This window comes from Eutrigla gurnardus (assembly GCF_963514095.1).
Source record: "Eutrigla gurnardus genome assembly, chromosome: 17".
Taxonomy (NCBI): domain Eukaryota; kingdom Metazoa; phylum Chordata; class Actinopteri; order Perciformes; family Triglidae; genus Eutrigla; species Eutrigla gurnardus.
In genome coordinates this window covers 5,048,472-5,067,130 of record NC_139928.1, presented here as the reverse complement: position 1 = coordinate 5,067,130, position 18,659 = coordinate 5,048,472, and the positions used below count along the sequence as shown (strand labels likewise).

Sequence of the window (18,659 nt, the reverse complement as noted above, 5' to 3'; positions counted from 1 at the left end):
TTTGACATCTTTACGTGACACTAATTCAATATGTTGCATGTCTTAAACATCGCTAGCAAGGTAAAGATACTGAGCTGGCTTTGTAGGTAACATGGTTAACGCACTAACTAGTGACATTAGGTTAAACACAAAACTAATCAGTTGTGTCATTGAGCAAATTACTCAAACTCTCTGGAGACATGTATTAAGCCACTGCCGTCCGCTGAACATTAGAGCGTCTGTGTATTTTTTTGTGTTCCAGGTTGGCTGGTGGGAGAATGGCCACCTGCGTCTGCGTTACCATCCCTGGTCCCGTTACGGCTCCTTCCTAAAGCCCCTGGATGACTCCCAGCACCTCCGTGTGGTAACCTTGGAGGAGAGACCCTTTGTCATTGTTGAGCCGGCTGACCCTGGCACCAGCTCCTGCATCCGGGACTCTGTACCCTGTCGGATGCCCGTCAACACAAGGTAAAGGCACCACAGACTCAGAATACGAAACACGGCCATCAACTTTGTAGGGAACTCATCCCTTTTGAATCAGTGAAGTGTTTTTCATTATATCCAAACTCTGCAAGGTGAAACTTGTGCAAATAAATAAAGATTATTTTTGACAAAGTGGTCCTGACTGAACTGTTGTTTTGGGGCCACACATCAGTGCTTCCTCAACAAGTTCTCAAATGTCTTGGCTTTGAATGAAACAGTCCATATTCTTCATTAAAACCAAAATGTCACCTTCACACTTCCATCATCACAACACTGACAGTGGATAGTCCATTTCTGGTTGTTTAATTTGGCTCTTTAAGATGAGGAGAGGTTTAACATGTTTAAGCAGAACAGAAAAGGAAAAGGTGAGAGTATAACAGTAGTAAGTGTGACTGGAGTGGAAATATATTTTTGTCAGGCTGGCCTGCAGTTTATCATGATTAAGGTAGAGAGGAATAGAATGATATTGGCGTCACATTTTCTCTCTGAGAATGGACTGAAGCACTTTTACACAGGAGAGGGTTTCTTGGAGTGGTTTCTCCTCTAAATCCTTATCAGTCTATAAACCTTAGTGGGAAGTAGCAAAGAAGTTTCAAGAAGTGGTTAGATAGAGACTATCCTGAAACCAGAAGGGTCCCGGCTCTGATCCCGTGTGAAATTGAAATGTCTGGCCAAGCATCCACAAACCACACAGTAAATCTTTACCATCTCCAGGTGCTGGGGTGTGCAGGGAGGAGTAGGCTTAAAGACAAAAAATAATAATCTAATTATCCCAGGGAGGAAATTAAGTTTCCTCACAGCAGCTACACAAGCGTGAAAAGTGACATGATACCAACCTGAAAGTGTGTAATTAAGAAGAAGGCATTGTTCATTAAAACCATGATAGAAACTTGAAACCACACAGCAAAGTCAGGTTAATTGTCTTTTAATCAAACCAGATAATTAGAACCATGGATCCCTGCTGCATTGTAGGCTATTCATAAAACAACCTGATCCCATAGGAAGGCGCATCAATTGCAGAATATTTTTTAAGCGCATTCTGCTAGTCATCCGAAAGCCGTGTTCACACCAAACGCAACGCGTAATTAGCCATAACTCGTGTAGTGGTTTGGTCGAAGGATCAGTTGTCTGCGTCCTAGATACACCAGGAAACCAACCATCATAACATCACTCAGGGGTGCTTGGTGGATTTAATTATACTGTGTGTAATGTCAGTGTTAGGGATGCAAATTATCGAGTAATTCATTAATCGATAGTTGTTTCATCTTATCGATCGATGATCGATTAATTGATAAGCGGCAATTCTTCTGAGAAGCTGAATTTCCCTCTGAATAGGTTCTATCTACTGTATACGTAACATAAAATGCTATCTTCCTTATGATATGAAGAAAAATGCAAATCATATTTTGAATAATTTAATTTTAATGCATCAATTTGGGGAATTTTGAGAACCAAAATATGACATATCGTTTCCTGACCAATTTCTTACAAACTGCTGGTTCTGATCCAAATGTTGACATACTAAATGGGGCTTCAAGAAAAGATGAAAGCAAAAAACACAGTGCTGAGCCTTTAAACTATTAGTTTAGTATGATATCATTATTATTAATAATAATAATAATAATAATAATAATAATAATAATATAAGTGGGTGAATATTCCTCAGCCTTCCTTGGTGTTTTGGTTTTGACCTCGTTCACATACGTCGCTACTCGCCCATCTCTGAACACAGATGTCAATGAATGTGAATGTGTTCTAGCGGAATGTGGCCAGGACAGGCGATGCGATGTGGGCGGGTACGGAGAGAAAATAAGTTTAACTTTCTGCGATGCGAGTGAAGCGAGTACCAATCGGAATGTAGAATAGAGATGATTGACAGTTGACGTCAACAGAGAGTTCCATCGAGAGAGTTGCCGCTTGTGCAACGGAGCTATACGCGCCGTCAAACTCGCCAGCTAAGGGGGGTCGGCGCGGGGGACGCCTTGCCATGGCGACGCCTTGCCATGGCGACGGGGGAAAACAGAACGCTGATGATCCAAACCAGCCGCGAGGATTTCCCCTTACAATAAGCGCTGCGGAAGCGGAATCAAAATAATTTTGGGCGAACATTGAGCGGTGCGCTATAATCTCGTCAATGTGTGGGAAACACTGCTCGTCTTGTTGTTGTCATCAGAGCCCTGCTTCGCTTGTGTTCGCGCATGTGCGTCAAGTACGTCTGGCGTCAAGCGCGCCCTCACGTGGACTGGCGGGGAATTACAGGTTCAAAACGCAATTAATTGCAATTAATTTATTTTAATCGAGTAATTTCTTATCGACAATTAATCGATAATCGATTAATTGTTTGCATCCCTAGTCAGTGTGAATATCAAGCCACATGTTGCCTAGTTTACTACAGTTGTACGCGCCGAAATCAAGCAACTTTGTTGTGATTGAATTGCAATAAACTGACCAAAAATATGCAGAAGTATCAACATAATGGCGGCTATTGGTAAAGCGCCCAAAATCATGGTTTGTTAGGTCTGACCGCAAGACACGCAAACAACTTTAAAATGCTTGTTTTCTGAATGGAGTTCGGATCGATCAGAGCTAGGCTATGCTAACATTGTAGCAGTTCCATAAACACTGAGGGCCCTAGTTTCGTAGACCAGGCGCAGTCGGCGCGCAGGCCACATCAACGGGGTGTGTCCGCCTGGACTTTGCAAGTTTTGTGCACCACGCAGTCTAGCGCAGGCACTCCTCCCGTCACTCCCACCCGCGCAAGTGGGAAAGAGGGAGGAGAAGAAGACGTGAGTGGGAGACGAGGAGGAGACGAGGCGTGGACTGAGATTAACACAGCCGATTCAGATCTTCACCAATCAAATGAGCTCCTCTCCTCCCCTTTAATGCATTAGGGGAGGTTCAGTGCAAGTTCCGTCACTTGACAACCCAATGACAGAAGCAGCGCCGCCGCTCCCACCACGCGCATCACGTGCTGTGCGTGCGTATAGTCATAATAATTATAATGCAGATAATATATCACTATAGAAATTGTAGGCACATTTTAGGCATGTCTATCACAAAACAGGGTCAGGGCGCACAGCTCATCATCTGCGCTCCACAGCTGCACCGGATTCCCCGTCCAACACCAGAACGGCGGGACACCGGGACCTCGCGTTCCGCTCAGACCAGCTGCAGCCCCAACTCCGGTTCCAGCTCGCGGCAAAGTTGCGCGTTTCAACGGACACGGAGGCTGCGGAGGACTGTGGAAACCTGCCTGTGAGGTCTTGGTGATGTGTGCGCACTCCGCGCCAGTAAGCCAAACTGTCACTCCGCCAGCTGTAACTCGCCTTACGCCGAGAGTAGACCAGGTTGGAGCTGGCGGGCTTTCGGCGCAGTCTCGGCGAGGCTTTTTGTCACGAAAGTTCCGCTGCACCAAACTGACCGTGCGAAGGCTGCGCTGGTCGAAACTTGAATTGCACCGGCTCCGCCACCCTGCCCCACCTTGCGCTGTGCCACGAAACTAGGGCCCTTAGACCCTTTTTTGTTTGTACCACAGACAGTCTCTGGTTTGTATTCATAGTTTAATTTGGTCTCTGTATGAAATGTAAGATATTATCGTAAAGCTCTGGGAGACCACAGGCCGCTACGATATGTTCTGTCTCCATTTCTGATTCGGTAAGGACGCCATCTGCGCCGCAGATATTGCCCGCTACAAATTTGCATTGACTTCATATATAATTGTGTTGCGCGAATAATTTGCATCATGTTTGGTGTGAAAGCAGCTTTAAGCATTTTAGATTTTTGCGTGTCACAGCATATTGCTTGCTTGTAAGTTTAGGCAGTAAACCAGTTAGTTAGGTTTTGGGAAAACAAAAGTCTGGCTTAAAATAAGTGAATTACTAGAAAAAATGTATACAAGTAGGAATAACACACCAAAAACCACAAACCACTTCAGGACACCAATACTGGTCTCCTGGTTGAAAGTCCTGTGTTTGTTTGACACATCCACTTCCCCTCTTGCTCATGATAAGTCTCTCGTTTTACATACTTGATCTGAGCAGCATATTCACACACATGCGTTTACATTGCAGCCAGCGCAGACAACATCATGGAAAATGACACTTCAAACACCAAGAATGCTATTATTATTTCATACTAAATGACTTACAAATTTTTATGTCGTTCATAACCTAATCTCCAGTCTCCATAAATGAGTGTTTTCTTATATTATGTGTCATGAAAAATATAATGTAGGGTTTTATTTAGATTCAGACTCCTTCATTATTAGTGTTCATCCTTGTTTGTCGACATATAAGGTTAATTTGAGGCAAAAGTAAGAGAGAGAGAGAGAGAGAGAGAGAGAGAGAGAGAGAAAGAGTGAGAGTGTGTGTGTGTGTGTGTGTGTGTGTGTGTGTGTGCCTGTACGCTCTGGGCTCATGGTCTATCCCAGATAAGCTTCCTTTCTGCCAGCACATGACCTGGCCAATGGGAAGATAACGAGTTCACCCTCCATCAATTGTATTGGCTGAGAGAGAAGTTTGCTCTTTTGTTAATCAACCTACATTGACCCAGGTTTTTCTTTTCTCCCTTTAAAGATTTCTACTTGGCTTCCTTCTCCTTTTTCTTATACATGTATATGTTATGTACTTTGTAATGTTCTGTGTAAGTGATGTGCTATAAAGTATTTTCTACCAGTCAGCTAATTTCCTCTAATGATGCTGCATTTATTTTCTGCTGTCATTACCACCGAGGTCATGATTTGTTTGTTCAATGGTTGAAATGAAGCATTTACATGAAATGAAACGCATAAACGTAACAGTTTTTTTTACTTAATGGTTTATGAAGTAACATTTTGTATCAGCATTGTTTTTAATACCCCAAATATGTCCCGGGTCAATTTGACCAGAGGGATACCAGAGTACCCCAAAAGTAAAGACCATACAAGGGTTAAAACATTTCCCACATCACACACGTCTTAAGACACTTGATTGCATTAATGACAATGGAGCCGATCCCAACTGTCATTGGATAGGTCGCCAGTCTATCACAGGGCTGACATAGATACAACCATTCACGCTCACATTGACACCTACGGGCAATTTAGAGTCATCAATCAACCTATCCCCATCCTGCACGCTTTGGACTGTGGGAGGAAGCCGAAGAACCAGGAGAGAACCCACGCTTACACGGGGAGAACATGCAAAATCCACACAGAAGGAACCCGGGTCCGACCCAGGAATCGTACCCGGGACCCTCTCGCTGTGAGGTGACAGTGCTACCCACTACACCACAGTGCAGCCCGTGTTTGGAAGTGATATTATTTCATTCTTGCATTTAAAGTTTAACCCTCAAGTAGCAAAACAAATAAATATTGCTGCTCCACCTGAGTCTATTCAAATGTGATGCCACCTCACTTAATAACCTGCTTCCATCTATTCTGTGGTGAACAGCCTTGTAACATTATGCATTTGCTTCCTAGTTAGCAGGCGAATTGCTCATGAATTTGTTTTGCATATAGTCAAAGTTTACTGATATAGTATAATACAAGTACAGTATAAAAGCATGTTTCTGTAGCGATCGTGTGCCACAAGAAATTAAATACATTTGAGGGAGCAAACATTTTGTCATTTTCGTCAAATAATTTATTGGCACATGCACAATAAGAGAATTATGTCTTGATTTTCACAAGTATACAAATAACACAGCATAGTTTAGTATCCCTCTCCCTCACAAGTTTGACGTAGCTCGTACGTTGGCTTGGTTATAAAAAAAATGCTTGCGCAAGTTGTGTTGCTGGGCAACAGAGCCAATCCGTCACCACAGCTGTTAAGTGTTTCTGAGTCCCCCAAAGGGGCAATTTGTGGGGACAGCTGTAAGGAGAACACAGCAGCCATTTGACTGGAAGTAGTCGAGGTTGCATTTGGATTCCTACGCGACCCGCTGACGGTGCTTTTAGCAAGAAGTGTTCACTCGATGAAGTCGCACAGTAAAAGGCTTTCAGAGGCCTGTGTAGATTTCTTTTCAAATTTTAGATGCCGTCCAAAGGCACAAAATGGACTTTATTTATCTTCAATAATGCAGTGCTTTTGTCTCCTGGGCTCCTTGACGCTTCTGTACTATTAATAATACAAAACAGGCTCATGACAGTTAGTGAAATATTCAAATTGAAATCTGTAAGTTGAGATGAAAACAATGCCAACAGAAAATCAATTGGGATCCTCCATCCACATGACTATGCAATGGCCAGAGCTTCTAAGCAACTATTAAATATTGAGACGGAACACTTATGGCGAGTAGGAAGATGTATGGGTCAAAGAAACCCAGACCAAATAGTCCACTGTCACATTCTCTCCACATCTCTTATGCACTTATTCAATTCAATTCAATTTTATTTATTTATATGGCACCATTCATGCAGGTAAATGCAACACAAAGTGCCGTACAGAAAATACAAATTTAGAAAATAAGAACAAAACAACAACAACAATAAAAACAACAACAACAGAAAGAAAGACCCGACCCCCCACCCGGAACACACTCGCACACTCACACTAACATGCACGCAACTCGGCACACCACACACACACACACACACCCCCACGCACTGCATTGGCTAAAACCGTAGAGACATGGCTCGGCACTGAGACATCGGTTGTTATATGTTCACTCCTCTAACACCTTACTCCTTTCAATTCCTAAAACAGTCGAAGCTGCCTATCCAGGTCAAAGCGTCCTTGATAAAACATCTTACAATCTGTGTTATCTCACCTATGTGTTTTTCCCCACATAATCTCCTCAGCCTGGTGGTGGACGGCACCGCGCCCATGAAGCACTGCTGCAAAGGGTTCTGCATTGACGTCCTCAAGCGACTGGCAAAAATAGTGGGTTTCACCTACGACCTTTACCTAGTGACCAATGGGAGGCATGGAAAGAACATAGATGGGGAGTGGAACGGCATGGTCGGAGAGGTGAGGATCTTTATGTGGAGCCCTATTTTTTGAATAATGTCATTTATATACATAATCAATTTCAGAATACATTGTGGGTTGTTGGCGAACTCTTCAGTCTTTTGCCTGTTTGATCTTGTGTCCAGTGCTGCTGTCTCAGTTTATTACACGTTGAGTTACATTACCATGGTGCATCTAACCATCCATCCAGCCACTTACTGTAGGTCACCGTGCTCCATGTCCACCCGTGCGAGGTTGCTCTCACGTTGGTTAGCATGGCTAGCAATTAAAAGTTACTTTGGTGTAATTGAATAAAACAGAGTATGTAGTGTGCCGCTGATGCATTGCATTGTTTATATCAATCTGATCGATGTCAATCCGTGTGTTCAGGAGTACAGAGCTGGAGCCAGAATGCAGTTAGTCGAGTTCATACAGAGACGGGAAGCTAACCTGCTCAATCTGAAGAACAATATATGACTACACTTATACATCATTTGCATGGTGTATTCGGTTTGTTTAACCATTAGGCTATTTAGAGAAATGTGAAAAAAAAGTATTTCCCAAAAATGTTGAACTACTCCTTTAATGCTATAGAAAAAGCTAAACTTACCAGAAATAATGACCACTCGTGAAACATTCATAAGCAATGAAATAAACCCGCAGTAAACAAATAAAGATCACAGTGGCATCCATGTGGGTTTGAGATTAAATGCAAGTTTATACAAATGTGTGTTCAGGAGCTGTTTACTCTGAAGTTTAGCGCTTCACAAACACACCGTGACCCTGTGTGTGTGTGTGTGTGTGTGTGTGTGTGTGTGTGTGTGTATGTGTCTTAGTGAGATATTGTAGCTATGCTTTTTAATTCTCCATTTTAGTAGCATCGTCGTTTTTTTTCTTATTTTGCCTTTTGTTGTATTTACAAAAAAGGGGGTTTGATTCAAGGGCTCCAGTGAAACTCTTTTTATATCCTGCCTCAAATCCTTTAAAACGCGATCCGGCGAGAGAGGATTGGACCCCGAATCGAAGACGAAGAGAGAAAATATGGAGGGAGGCTGTCAGAAAGATTAGTGCTGCTGAAACCGTGTGTGTGTGTGTGTGTGTGTGTGTGTGTGCTGGCAGATACTCTGCTGTTTCCATGATGCCAATCCCCCTCTGGTGGATGGATAAATGAAGTTGCTTTAACATGGAATTAGACAGGGGATGCAAATCATTACTGTGTGTGTGTGTGTGTGTGTGTGTGTGTGTGTGTGTGGTCTTGTACCTCTGTCGTTGTGAGGACCGTGTTTTAGACCTTAAAGGTGAAGATATTTTTAGAAAGTAATGGCATTACTTCCCCCAGTTCATTTTAGACTCATGCAGCTAATGTTACACAAAAATACCACACTCCTATTGGGCAAACATTTGTCATCCGCTCCCTGATTTGCATTGTGTAGTGTGAACAATAAATATGGCAACACTGGAGGAGGTTGGTTTAATGTCAATTCTCAGATCACGGCAACGCAAAAAGGCGAAAGGCGCTCCATCGTAGAGATGCAGGTATGTGGACTCGCTCTATTCATTTGTCTGTGAATATTTCATAATTATTCCGCCATTTCTGCACCTACCGGCCTCCGGTTTTGTCACATTCGGGCCACATCATCACACAAGCCCTACAAACGCTCCAAACCACCACAGGGTACTCGAGGCCGTCATGCGTTCACGTAATTAAAAGCAGGTATGTTTAAGCCATAAAGGTGGATTTTTACTCACGTATTATGCTGTCTAGCAACATATTTACATTTAATGTTTGGCATCACATCATACCTGTACCACTTGTCATAAATCATCAGGCTTATTTATTTTATTTTTTTTACCACGAATGGATCATATTTATTTTTCAATTTGTGATATACTGGCGACCAACCTGCGGGTTGCTCATGTCTGTTGTCACTGAAAAATGAAAAGAGCCTCATCGGAGAAAACACAAGCAGAGCCCAAAAGTGTGTGTGTGTGTGTGTGTGTGTGTTATGACCAGTACTTTATGAAACACAGTAACATCACAAATGTGTCCACCCTTTGCAAAAAAAGGCTGCTGAAGCACTGGCTGTACCAATAAATAACATGTATTAATATGAAAATGATTAACAGACAAACCAAGCAAAAGAAGAAAAAAAAGCACCAGGCGCTTCATGGGCAAAATAATAAACGATAAGCCCACACTAACAAGAAAATAAAGAACTCACTCTGTCTACCGAAAGAAACAAAATGACAATGCCAAGCTCCCTAACTAAGCAGAAATAGGTGCAGAAAAATGAGGAACAAAATAAATGAAAGAACCAAAACAAAGATAAAGCTGTATCAAAGTGCTACCAAGACACAAGCTCAACAACAAGATCATCTGCAGCAGCAAACGGTGTTCAGGTGTGGGTTATCAGTCACACATGGGGGGGCGTGGCAGACCTGAAACAGAAAGGGTGTTTTTACACTTTTTTCTCGCACCGTCGTTATTCTAAAAGCTACCGAGACGTAAAGGGAGGTCAGAATCATCATGCCTCTGAGACGCCAACGGAGGTCATCACAGAGGCGAAACGAGGTGAGCCGGCCTTTTTGACAACCGAGCGAGCCGGGTAGCCAGAACAGACGGTGGCGTGCCACCGGAGGATTTAACGAGCCTAGAACGTTATCCGAACAAGATAGAAAGCCAGTAGTTCCTCGCACGAGGCCTACATTGTATGCGTATATGATATCACGGCCTCTCTGGTTCCACAATGCCGGGTGCATCTATTTAAAGAGACACTGTTTCAGCGTTACGCCGCAAATCGAGGCCTCTCCTTTCCGTGATTAGGGAGGCATCTCTGTGTTAATAGACCTGTAGAGGGAGCTCTCTTCCAACTAAGAGGCCAGAGGAAAGTCGGGGGACAGAACAGTGTGCAGGTTAGCTACAGCATAGTGTACAGCGCATTGGTGAACATGAGGTGTGTAACCAGTAGTGTAATGGTAGTTGATGAGCTGAGTGGACTGCTAAGTAGATGGGTAGGTTACAGAGGAGGAAGTGGGTATACCCTCCTATATATTCCAATGGCTTTCTGGCTGATAGGTGGGTATACTGTAAACGGCCAGAAAAAGTAAATATACCTGTGTATACCCTCCACTACACCACTGCATGTAACTATATACATATAACTATGAGTGTGCATGCATGTCAGTGTTAACATCAACCAAACATTATCAATATCAGTATTTGCTAACAGCCCAGATGCCATTGTTGACAAGGTTTGTCTGATACACGTCCCAGATGCAGTCTGAGTCTCTCTCTATCTCTCTCTCTCTCTCTCTCTCTCTCTCTGTCTCTATCTCCCCCTCTCTCTTCCTCTCTCTGTCTCTCTTCCTGTCTCTCTCTCTCTCTGTCCCCAGCTGCCTCCCGCCCAGCTTCCGTCAGTAACTCATTAAGTTGCTTAATTACGGCGGCAGACAAACGTGTGCACCGGGGACAGCTGGGCATGTGTGCACACTGTTGCAACTCACGTCATCCTGTCCTTGCTAGTTTCCTGCTACCAAGAAGAAGTATTTCCTTTTTGTGAATGTACCAAAAAAATGTATCGTTTCTGTTTCCCATTGGCTGTTTCTGTTCCTGTGCGTTTCTCCCCCCCCCCCCCCCCCCTTCCTGTGTTATATTCCCTTCAGTGGTTGCTCCTCCTCTCTCTTTGGGAAGCAAAGTGGGAGACCAACAATTAACAAAGAGTAATTGGTTGACATAAACCCATTACCAGATCTCACTATCATTTATGAATAGTGGGGAAAAAATCCATCATGGAAATTCTGATTAAAATGCTTCAACAGTGACACCTTAAGGGCAGATGAGGATGAGCTCCTGTTGTTCCCCTCAGTGTGCTGTCTCTCATATCAATTTAATTTAGCTATTGGCCACAACGCAAAAAAAAAAAGTCTTCAAGTCAGGATTTCCTCCCTTGGATATAATATTAGCAATGTGTTGGTCCAATGAGTTAAAAAATCCTCAACTCTGTAATGTATCACTATATTTGAGTGTGATGAACTTGCAATAAAGCAATATATTGATACAACAAACTACTTAAAGACATCACTCAACAATTTCGGCAATTTGAGTCCAAATTACTTTTTTCTTTTCAGATTTACTCTCCCCTTTTTAATCGAGCAGTAAGAGCCAATGTAGCAGTTAGCTTGTTGATGCAGCCATAAGCCATAAGGAATGTAAGCTAACGTTGGTGGACCAGGTAGCACGACGCCAACCGGAACCAGATGCTCTGGTCTGCTGGCAGCTGTTTTCTGTAACGTACTTCCAGTGACACATTGCGCTCACACGAGGTTCATTCCCATCCACACTCCAACGGGTGGGATGATAGCTTTTTGTTATGATTTGTATTTGTGACTCTGATTTATTGCAATTCTACAAGTAATGTGATTTGATAGTATCGATTATTGCATTTTTTTCCTTCTTACAAACAAAAGCAAAAGTTGAATTATAAATTTCAAGAGACAATTCATCATGAGTCCAGAGCATGAATCACATTTTTCTCAACATGAACAGATCTACTTAATATAACCTTGTTGCATTTCATGCAAATTCTACATGATTTCATTACATCGGAACCATGAAATTATATCCTGCTGTTTTTTTAAGTGCAGATCCCACAATGATGATTTTAAGAGATATTGTAAGCCATTGTTTTACAGCTTAATAGACTTACAGACTTACATGTGGATGGGTTTCACCTGTCCTCCCCAATTTGCTGAGTAACCAACCGGCCAGACATCCCTTTTTATTAACTAAACCCCCGTTCCAAGTTCATCTTGGCCGAGGCTGATGTGTCCGCCTTCCTCAGACTCATTCTGTGTCCTTGTGTCTTGAGTCAAAGCCACAACGGGACACCGGACAATCATTTCTGCTATTTTTCAAGATGTCGTCCAATCCGTTTTTTGTCCTTCTTTTCTCAGATGAATGCTTCCCAATCAGGCAGTCAATTCCTACGTCCTTAACTTTTTCACATCCTCATCTGGAATCATCCTGGTGTCGTCATTCTTTAGTTCCCCAGTGTGAAGTCTGCTCCGCAATTAAGCACTCCACTGAACAGGAGTGCCACAAGTGTTGCTTTCAGACTTTTTTTCCAATATTTGGAATGACCTGGTTATATTAAGTGGAATAATTATCGTGGATTGATTGATCTTCGCAGGCGAGAGGAGCAAGCAATCACAAAGTGTGGTGTGCAACATGTGCGTCATCACCCTCCTGCAGAAATATACTTTCAAAGTGTTTCTGAAAGCTTCAAAGAAAAAATATTGATTTTTACAAAGTAAACTCGAGAACTTCTTTCTTCCTTTTATCTGCAGAAAACTGACTGACAACACGTTTTAGCAGCACGTTTTCTTCCACACACCTCTTAGCCAACTATGAATCCAATTTGTTTTCATGATCACATCATGGTATTCTGTTATAATCTATCAGGATGTAAATCATGACATCATAATTCTAAGACTAGACGAAAGGTGTGATGAAGGTGAACGTTTAGTTGTGTGTAATTGTGTTGTGTAATTATATTTTGATGCCGTTCCGTGACATACCAGCGTATGAATTTCATTAGAAAAGGTCTCCAGCTTCATTCACTCAGAGCTCTGAGATCCACGACAACAACGTTTAAATGTAAGAAAGAACAACATTTTTAATTTTCCCAAGATTGCTTCTATGTTTTGGATTACAGAAACAAACAAACACATGTGCGCTCCATGGATCACAAGTTAGGACAGGAAGTTCATGTAGGGAGGAGGACAGGAAGTTCATATAGGGAGGAGGACAGGAAGTTCATGTAGGGAGGAGGACAGGAAGTTCATGTAGGGAGGAGGACAGGAAGTTCATATAGGGAGTAGGACAGGAAGTTCATATAGGGAGTAGGACAGGAAGTTCATATGGGGAGGAAGACAGGAAGTTCATGGGCGCGTTTGGGATCGCATGCATTTGCGCCGATGCATGCACGAGACTTGAGAGGATCCGCCGGAACTCGTCACCAGCATTTGTGACGTTTTTTTCCCAGAATGCCTTGTTTTGCGAGGCAAATGCATGCGCATGCTTGATTCCAAACAAGCCTCATGTAGGGAGGAGGACAGGAAGTTCATAGGGAGGACAGGAAGTTCATGTAGGGAGGAGGACAGGAAAGGCGCGTTTTGAATCATGCATGCGCATGCATTTGCCTCGCAAAACCAGGCATTCTGGGAAAAAAACGTCACAAAAGCTGGTGATAACTTCCCTTTGCGACATGTCACATGACTTTAAAAACTTGCGGTATCTCCAGGGTACCTCCCTCCGCATGCTTTTCTGTGCAGATGGTCTCAAATAAGTGTGGACATAAGACACTCCCCTCAACGTTGCCCTTGTTGGTTAGAATTACCACGTGGTATTTCCCACGTGAGAAAATTCCTCAGCCTCCGTCAACAAGGGGAGTTCAAATGCCTCGGCTCGAATTCGTCAGCAACGAAGAAAGCCAGCGCCGCTGGGCAGGCCATATTCTTTGTGCAAAGTCCGTTAAGTTTCCCCTGGCTCGACAGTTTTTGTTATGTATATAATTATTAATAAAGTTTAAATTATTATTATTTTTTTTTAAAGTCCGTGAAGTGCACCTGTGCCCGACTTGACGTGGTGAGAACTTGACGTGTTTATGACGAGTTCCGGCGGATCCTCTCAAGTCTCGTGCATGCATCGGCGCAAATGCATGCGATCCGAAACGCTGGATGGGTCTGCAAACAGAGCTTTTTATCCAGGAGACTACACTACCCATGTCCCATGTGATTAAGGTTTTGTTTTGTATCAGTTTCACCGTCTTTTAGAAAAAGTAAATTGCAACAAGACTGGAACCAGAAAGTGATGTGTATCACTCTTGTATCAACATTTTCTTTTCTGCTGTCTAAGAATCTACCATCTTGGCCCTCTGTGTTCTACAGCAGGAATAATTCAATGATAATGATATATTCCTATAATATCCGACTGCAATATTACAGACATATCTGAACCAGCTCTAATGGCCTCACCGGTATAACTTTGGCCATCATTCCTGAACAAAGAAAAGAGACAAATCCAAAGATAAAGGACATCAGCACACTGCAGCTCCTCTGTGATTGGCAGGTGATAAGGATGTCAGCGCTGAAACACGTAAGACATCAACAGATAAAGAGGACTGTGACTCTAAGAGGCTGCTGAAAGGCGTCTCGGTGGTGTCTGTTTTTTTGAAGACAAAAAAAGCCTTTTTGTCTTCACAGACTCTTGTTGGCGGTCCAGGACTAATGAACTTCTGGTCAGCAGCCAGCTCCTCTAACCTCCACGGTCCCTCGGCTGCAGTCAAGTAACCTCTGTTTCCTGCCAGGTGAAACCAGGCAGGGAATCCCCTCGCTCCCTCGCCCGCTGACCACCCAAGCCTCGTTCACAGCTGTCGGCAGAGCTCCGAGGAGGAACACAGCCGCGGTTTAGAGAAGCATGCAGAGACAAAAGAAAAGCTTGCTCGAATTAAGCATTTTCACAGAGAGCTTTGGACTTTTCTTCTCAAAGACTCTGTGCTTCTGCGCAGTCTTGTGTGTGGAAGGTTCGAGAGGTCACTAGCACTGATGTTTTTGAGCAATTAAAAAAAAATAGATCCAGAGAAAGAGCAGGGATGTGAACTCATGAGATTTAAATAAACAGCTTATTGTCTTGTTTGTCTTGTTTATTTCGCCAATTACAGGCCAGTTTCCTTGCTTTCTCAGTTCTCAAAAATTCTGGAGAAATTATTTGTTGTACGTTTGGACAGTTTCATTGAAAAGCATCAGTTACTAATGGATTGCCAGTATGGTTTTAGAACAAACCGATCAACTTCAATGGCTTTAATGGAATTAGTTGAAGAATTAACAAGTTCACTTGACAATAAGAAATATGCTGTAGGGGTTTTTATTGACTTGAAGAAAGCATTTGATACAATCGATCCCGATATTTTATTGCAAAAGATGAACAGGTTTGGAATTAGAGGGGTGGGGTATGATTGGTTACGTAGCTACATTGGAAACCGGCAACAGTTTGTTCAAATGGGTGAATATAGATCAACTAGCCTAGACATTACATGTGGTGTGCCGCAAGGTTCTATATTGGGACCAAAATTATTTATTTTATATATCAATGATATTTCTAAAGTTTCCAGTATTGTTAAACTGGTTGTTTTTGCCGATGACACCAATATTTTTTGTTCTGGGGAGAATTTACAGCAGCTGTTGGAAGTAGTCTCAGCAGAATTGTGTAAGCTGAAATTGTGGTTTGACACAAATAAGTTATCATTAAATCTAAAAAAAAACAAATTCATCATATTTGGCAAAAGGAAAATAAATTTAAATACACAAGTTGAGATAACAATTGATAATGTGGGATTAGAAAGGGCTTTTGAGAATCCTTTCTTGGGAGTAATCATTGACCACCGTTTCAGCTGGAAACCCCATATAAAGTATGTTCGATCAAAGTTAGCAAGAAGTATTGGAATCCTAGATAAAGCAAGGCATATCCTGAACCAGAAATCACTTTTCACTTTGTACTGTACTCTTATACTACCTTATCTGACTTATTGTGTGGAGGTGTGGGGAAACACTTACAAAACCAACTTACCGACATTATGCACGATACAAAAAAGAGCAATACGAGTAGTTAGTAATGTAGGTTATCGTGAACACACAAATTAACTGTTTTTAAATTTATGGACATTGAAGTTCATGGACATAGTTGAATTTAAAACGGCACAAATAATGTACAAAACAATCAATAATTTACTTCCTGGCAACATACAAAAAATGTTCAGGGAGAGAGAAGGAGGTTATGACTTGAGAGGCAAATTTAACTTAAAACAACCTAGTGTACATACCACTCTAAAAAGCATGTGTATTTCTGTCTGTGGGGTGAAGCTGTGGAACAGTTTGCCTGAGGTTATCAAACAAAGTAAGAATGTCGGACACTTTAAGAAAAAGTTAAAGCACTTGATTTGTCAAAAATATAGACTGGATTGAATGTTACGGAATGTTCAGTTCTTTTTTGGATATTTAAATATCTGTTGGTTGTTTGTTAGCGTTTTGTTTGTTTAATCTTTTTTGTTTTTAGCAACAAGGTTGTAAAGTACAAATGTTAGGCATGTAGCTAATTAGCTTCAGCCTAAACCTTTTTTTTTTACGTCAACCTGATGTAAATGGTCGTTGTATTGGTTGGTACACTGTAAACATGAAATAAATAAATAAATATTTTTTGGGGCCACCAAATCATTGTAACTCCTGGTGTCCTGTCTTCCAGGTGGTGTCCAACAGAGCGGACATGGCCATCGGTTCCCTCACCATTAACGAAGAGAGGTCAGAGGTCGTAGAGTTCTCCGTCCCCTTCGTGGAGACAGGGATCAGCGTCATGGTTTCTCGCAGCAACGGCACCGTGTCGCCGTCGGCTTTCCTCGGTGAGTCGCCAGTTCTCTCCTCTACACACACACACACACACACACAAACCCTGACTGTAAATTGAATGTTCTCTATTATATCGTAAATCTTGCAAATTTTCTGTTTTGGTCTTCTTCACACAGAAACACACACACACACACACACACACACACACACACACACACAAAGTTGATTCACATCACTTATCTGTATAACAGCTTGGTTAATGACGGAGAAGAGCTGAAAAGAAAAAAAAAACAAGTTGCACTCGTAAAACAGGGATGATAAATGTCACTACCTCAAAACAAAAGTTTATTTGTACTCTCCGACATTGGAGGAATTGGAGACACAAATCAGCTGCCGCCAATATAAAATCCAATCAAACATGTCCAGTATAAAGCATAAAGAACGTAAACTTAAAAACACTACCTGCTTTAGCCTATATTATTGAATGTGTATTCATTCCGAAGTCCCAGCGAGTTGATCTACATGTCTACAACACAATACAGATTAAGTGGCCACACATCTAGAACCAGCAGTGGCTGTTTGTTACTGAGGGAAAAATAATACGTTTTCCAAAGTATTGAGCTGCTGTTATTTTTTGCTGCTGGTGTGGAAAAAAAATATTTATAAATCCACTTTATTGCCCGAGTGTTAACAAGAAGTAAAGATTTATAAGTAGGCAACAACACAGCTGGCTCGAAGTCAGGAAATCAAAACATCAATTACTTACTGCATATCAATATGTGGAAAAAGGAACTATCATTGCAAAACATTAGGAAAGAGCTGCTGCCCCCTCAGGTATCACACTGGCTTTTGTCTGAATTTGTAGCACAAACACATTGTATCGAACATGAGGCTGTAAAGGTTAAAGTCTTAACGAGGCAATTCATATGGAACCGTCTGTATTCATCATCCTCTTTAAGGACTCTTTAGGGCGTTATGTAAACCTACAAGCCGGCTCTCATCCCTTTTTTACAAGATGATTTTTTTTCCAAAGCAGGGAATACGGAGGAGAAAAAAAGCCATCTCATGTGTCATGTATTTTTAAAATAATTATTCTAGTCTGGTTTTCATCAGTGTTCTGATGAAAACCAGACAGCAAAGCCACGTAACTCCAAATCATAAAATCTTTACCTGTCTGTCACAGAATTAATTTAAAAAGTATTTTATTGGTTTTTAAATCACTGAATGGCTTGGCCCCGTCTTATCTGTCTGTCATGGTTGAGACATATGTCCTCTAGCTCACAGCCTCTTGATGGTTCCCGAGGTCAGAACTGAAAAGCACGGAGAGGCACTCTTCATTATTAATTACGCTCCAAAACTTCAGAACGGTCCACATGAAGGGCTTAAGGGCTCTAAATCATCTCACACGTTCAGATGACACATTGTTTTTTACTGTTGCTTTCTGCAAATCTCATCTTTCCTGCTGTTAAAATTCTATCATATTGTGTATTGTTTTCCTTGCTTTTTTTTAATAATTTTATAAATTATCATAAGTTCTGATTATCTGCCTTTATGTTAGGAACGTTGTGTTGCATTTATGCAGTTAATGGTACTGTATTCAGCTTGGCGTAGCGGAAGTTTCGTGGCAAAAAGCCTCGCCGAGACTGCGCTGAAAGCTCGCCAGCTCCAACCTGGTCTACTTTCGGCGCAAGGCGTAAATAAAGTCCATTCATTCAGTGCGAATCACAGCTGGCGGAGTGGAAGTTTGGCTGACTGCGCGCAGTGCGCACACGTCACCGAGACCTCACAGGCAGGTTTCCACAGTTCCAGGCACATTTAAATGCAATAAATAATCACAACAAACACTATTTAATGCAACTAATTGAATCAACA

General features: G+C 42.0%; 1 protein-coding gene across 1 annotated transcript in view; it reads left to right on the top strand.

The window, feature by feature from the left end:
• Positions 1-18,659, top strand: part of grin2da (glutamate receptor, ionotropic, N-methyl D-aspartate 2D, a) — a gene marked incomplete at both ends in the record, with an annotated part of 166,154 nt that overhangs the window by 80,438 nt on the left and 67,057 nt on the right. Inside the window, 3 exons of the mRNA XM_084031483.1 lie at positions 242-447; positions 7,241-7,409; positions 16,687-16,840. Coding sequence (XP_083887609.1) covers positions 242-447; positions 7,241-7,409; positions 16,687-16,840 — 529 coding nt within the window. The remainder of the gene's footprint in view (positions 1-241; positions 448-7,240; positions 7,410-16,686; positions 16,841-18,659) is intronic.